General features: G+C 45.6%; 1 protein-coding gene across 1 annotated transcript; it reads right to left on the bottom strand.

Annotated features, from left to right (window-relative positions):
* Positions 1–275: 275 nt before the first annotated feature.
* Positions 276–668, bottom strand: PPTG_07547 (hypothetical protein; the record flags this gene model as incomplete). Its single annotated transcript, XM_008901827.1, has 2 exons — positions 276–592; positions 659–668. 2 exons carry the CDS (start codon positions 666–668, stop codon positions 276–278), a joined length of 327 nt encoding a protein of 108 aa, XP_008900075.1.
* Positions 669–1,083: the final 415 nt, after the last annotated feature.

Raw genomic sequence — 1,083 nt, 5'->3', positions numbered from 1 at the left:
TGGCAATGGCGATGACCTTGATGTCACTTTAGTTTCCGTTGTTACGTTTGAATGCGGAGATGGCGCTTCTTCACGTTTTCTTGTGTCTCCCCATCAACGAGTGCATGTTGAGCAAATGCACAACTACCCGTCTGCATACAGCTGAAAAGGCGATATATATTCACACAGGCCAAACATGTCAATCTCATGCTGTTCTCAAGACTAAAGGTAAGCAAGCACCAATTAGGACCAACCAGAACCAACTAGTACCAACTAAAAACAAACGCCACCAACCCTCACCTGTTGATGCTAGTGCCGTGGGTTGCATCGACACACATCACCTCAGGAAACAGCCGCGTCATAGGTCTCATGTGGTTCGTCTGAAATGTGATGCAACTTGTCAACTTGGTATCGGCATCACGGAATATGTTGGCCAAGTTCCTAAGACTCTCACTGAAATCTTGCAACACTTCCATCACGCACACATTATCATCAGGCGACGTATACGAGTTTCGGCGCATTTTTGCGATCATGTTGCTCACATCCTTGAGCATCAGCGGCTTTCTCGAAATCTCCTTCAGATAGCGGAGGGTCTTCGTTCGTTTAGCTCCACCTAGAGATGTATAACCCGTTAAGACATGTCTGTAAATGCTAAAAATTGTTGTAGGTACGAGCGTACCTTGCCACATTGTCCGTATGACATTACTAGTCTCTGGAGAAGTGATCTTCCATGTCTCCGTGTACGTGTTTAAGATGTTCTCGTCGATCTCGTGGTTGTGGGTCGATTCGTACCTCCGAACAGATACAGGGTAACCACCATTCCAATCTTCAGACAATAACGCATGAAGTTTAGCTGGGCATTCAATGCGGCGAGTAGTGTGGTTTTGCCGGGCTCCTGTTCCTCGGGGCGTGTAAGAACTCGAATTCGTGCAATTTCATGTCTTCGTATAATATCCAATAGATTAATCCCAGAGCGTGAATTCGTTTCCTCGCTTCGTGGCTTATTTGATACGGTTCCGATCTTTAATCTAATTTGACGTGGCGGAGCTTGTTTATTTGAAACGTGTCGCTCTGGTAGCTACATAACAACCGTATATGTTAGAT

This window comes from Phytophthora parasitica, assembly GCF_000247585.1.
Source record: "Phytophthora parasitica INRA-310 unplaced genomic scaffold supercont2.12, whole genome shotgun sequence".
Lineage (NCBI taxonomy): Eukaryota > Oomycota > Peronosporomycetes > Peronosporales > Peronosporaceae > Phytophthora > Phytophthora nicotianae.
This window is presented reverse-complemented; position numbering and strand designations above follow the sequence as displayed.